Here is a 1,660-nt window from a genome sequence, read left to right on the forward strand (position 1 = left end):
CAGATTCATATTTCATACATTCCATGTTCTGATTTTCAATGGATATTTACAGCTGTTTCTCTTCATTTTGAGTTGTGCCCCATCAGCAAATGAAGGTCCTGCAGGCTTTTCTCCCAGGATCTTTACTCTATTCGTGGTCAACCCTACTTTGAGGGGGCAGCTCTTCCCCAGTAGCATTTTGAGTGCCTTCCAGCCTGAGGGGCTCATTTTCGAGCACTATCTCTGACAGTGTTTTTCTGTGTTGTTCATAAGGTTTTCAGTGACTTAAGATTCGGAAGTAGTTCGTCACTCTTTCTTCCTAGTCTGTCTTTATCTGGAAGCTCATCTGATACCTGTCCACCACGGGTGAGGGTACCCTGCTGGTTATTTAAAATACTGGTGGCATAGCTTTCAGAATCACGGCAACTCACAAGCCACCACAGTATGAGATACTGACAGACAAGTAGTGGCCAATAGTATTTACGAATTGGGTTGCGAACCAGGTCAGCAGTTCAAAACTACCAGCTGTTCTGTGGGAGAAAGATGAGGCTTTCTGCGCCTGTAAAGATTTACAGCCTCAGAAACCCTGTACAGGGTCACTATGAATCAGATCTGACTCCACGGCACATAACCACTACCACCACCATTAATAAGGGTTTTTTAATGTTGTATTAAATCATATTAACCTTTTATCTGCCCACTTTTCTTATAAATATTTTCTCAATGTCAGTATCTTTGAATTTTGTTTTTGACAATCTTTCATGCAAACATTTAAAATTTCTATATAGTAAAATAGAAGTTTTCCTCTGTGATTCTGTTTTTATGCTTAAAAGAGAACGCATTTACTAAATTAAAGTCAAAACATCAACCAAAGCCTACTAAAACACTGAAGTTAGCAAAAGCTTTCTTTTAAAGTACTCTGGAATTTTCAAGAGAAGATACTATAAGGAATAAAACTTACAGACTATTCTAATTTAATCCTCATTTTATTATCCCAAGTTTATATATGAAGAAGCTAAACAAGTCAGAGAAGTCACAGGGTTTACCTGAAAGAAACCTGGAGCTATGGACCACGGACTGCCAGAGGAAGAAGCGAATCTATCTTGGAGGCAGTAGAGTCAGAACAGAATGCTCCTAAGATGCTACAATGGTGAGACTACATCTCAAGTACTTTGGAAATGTGATCAGGAGGGACCAGCCCCTAGAGAAGGACATCATGCATAGGAAAGTAAAGGGTCAGTGAAAAAGAAGAAGACCAAGACCCTCAATAAGATGATCAACACGACGACAGCAACAATGGGCTCAGACATAATAATGAGGACGGAGCAGGATCAGGCAGTGCTTCCTTCTGTTGGACATAGCGTCATTGGTTATAAGTTGGAACCATCTGGATGGCACCATCATCACCAAAAACAAAGGGCAGAGATACACCTATCCACTCCCAAATTAGTTACCTACCTCTTCATCTATTTTGTCTTCTATCGCATCAATATGGCGTTCTTTAAGAAATCGCTGTGTTTTTTCCAACTGGTATTTCACTAATTCCTCTATGGCATCTTTCTCTTCCTTGTCCACGAATTCTTGTACAGCTTCACCCATTCCCCTTTCTGTTAGAAGTGACAGCTGCACATTCTAGAAGAAAGGCACAAAGCATTAAATGTCGGAAACGTATCTATTCCTT

At 40.1% G+C, this 1,660-nt stretch overlaps 1 protein-coding gene across 1 annotated transcript in view; it reads right to left on the reverse strand.

Annotated features, from left to right (window-relative positions):
* Window positions 1–1,660, reverse strand: part of MRE11A (MRE11 meiotic recombination 11 homolog A (S. cerevisiae)) — an 87,589-nt gene that overhangs the window by 17,898 nt on the left and 68,031 nt on the right. The window contains exon 9 of the mRNA XM_006833938.1: window positions 1,438–1,611. Within this exon, the coding sequence (XP_006834001.1) occupies window positions 1,438–1,611 (174 nt within the window). The remainder of the gene's footprint in view (window positions 1–1,437; window positions 1,612–1,660) is intronic.

The sequence above is a fragment of the Chrysochloris asiatica genome, unplaced genomic scaffold (assembly GCF_000296735.1).
Source record: "Chrysochloris asiatica unplaced genomic scaffold, ChrAsi1.0 scaffold00008, whole genome shotgun sequence".
Lineage (NCBI taxonomy): Eukaryota > Metazoa > Chordata > Mammalia > Afrosoricida > Chrysochloridae > Chrysochloris > Chrysochloris asiatica.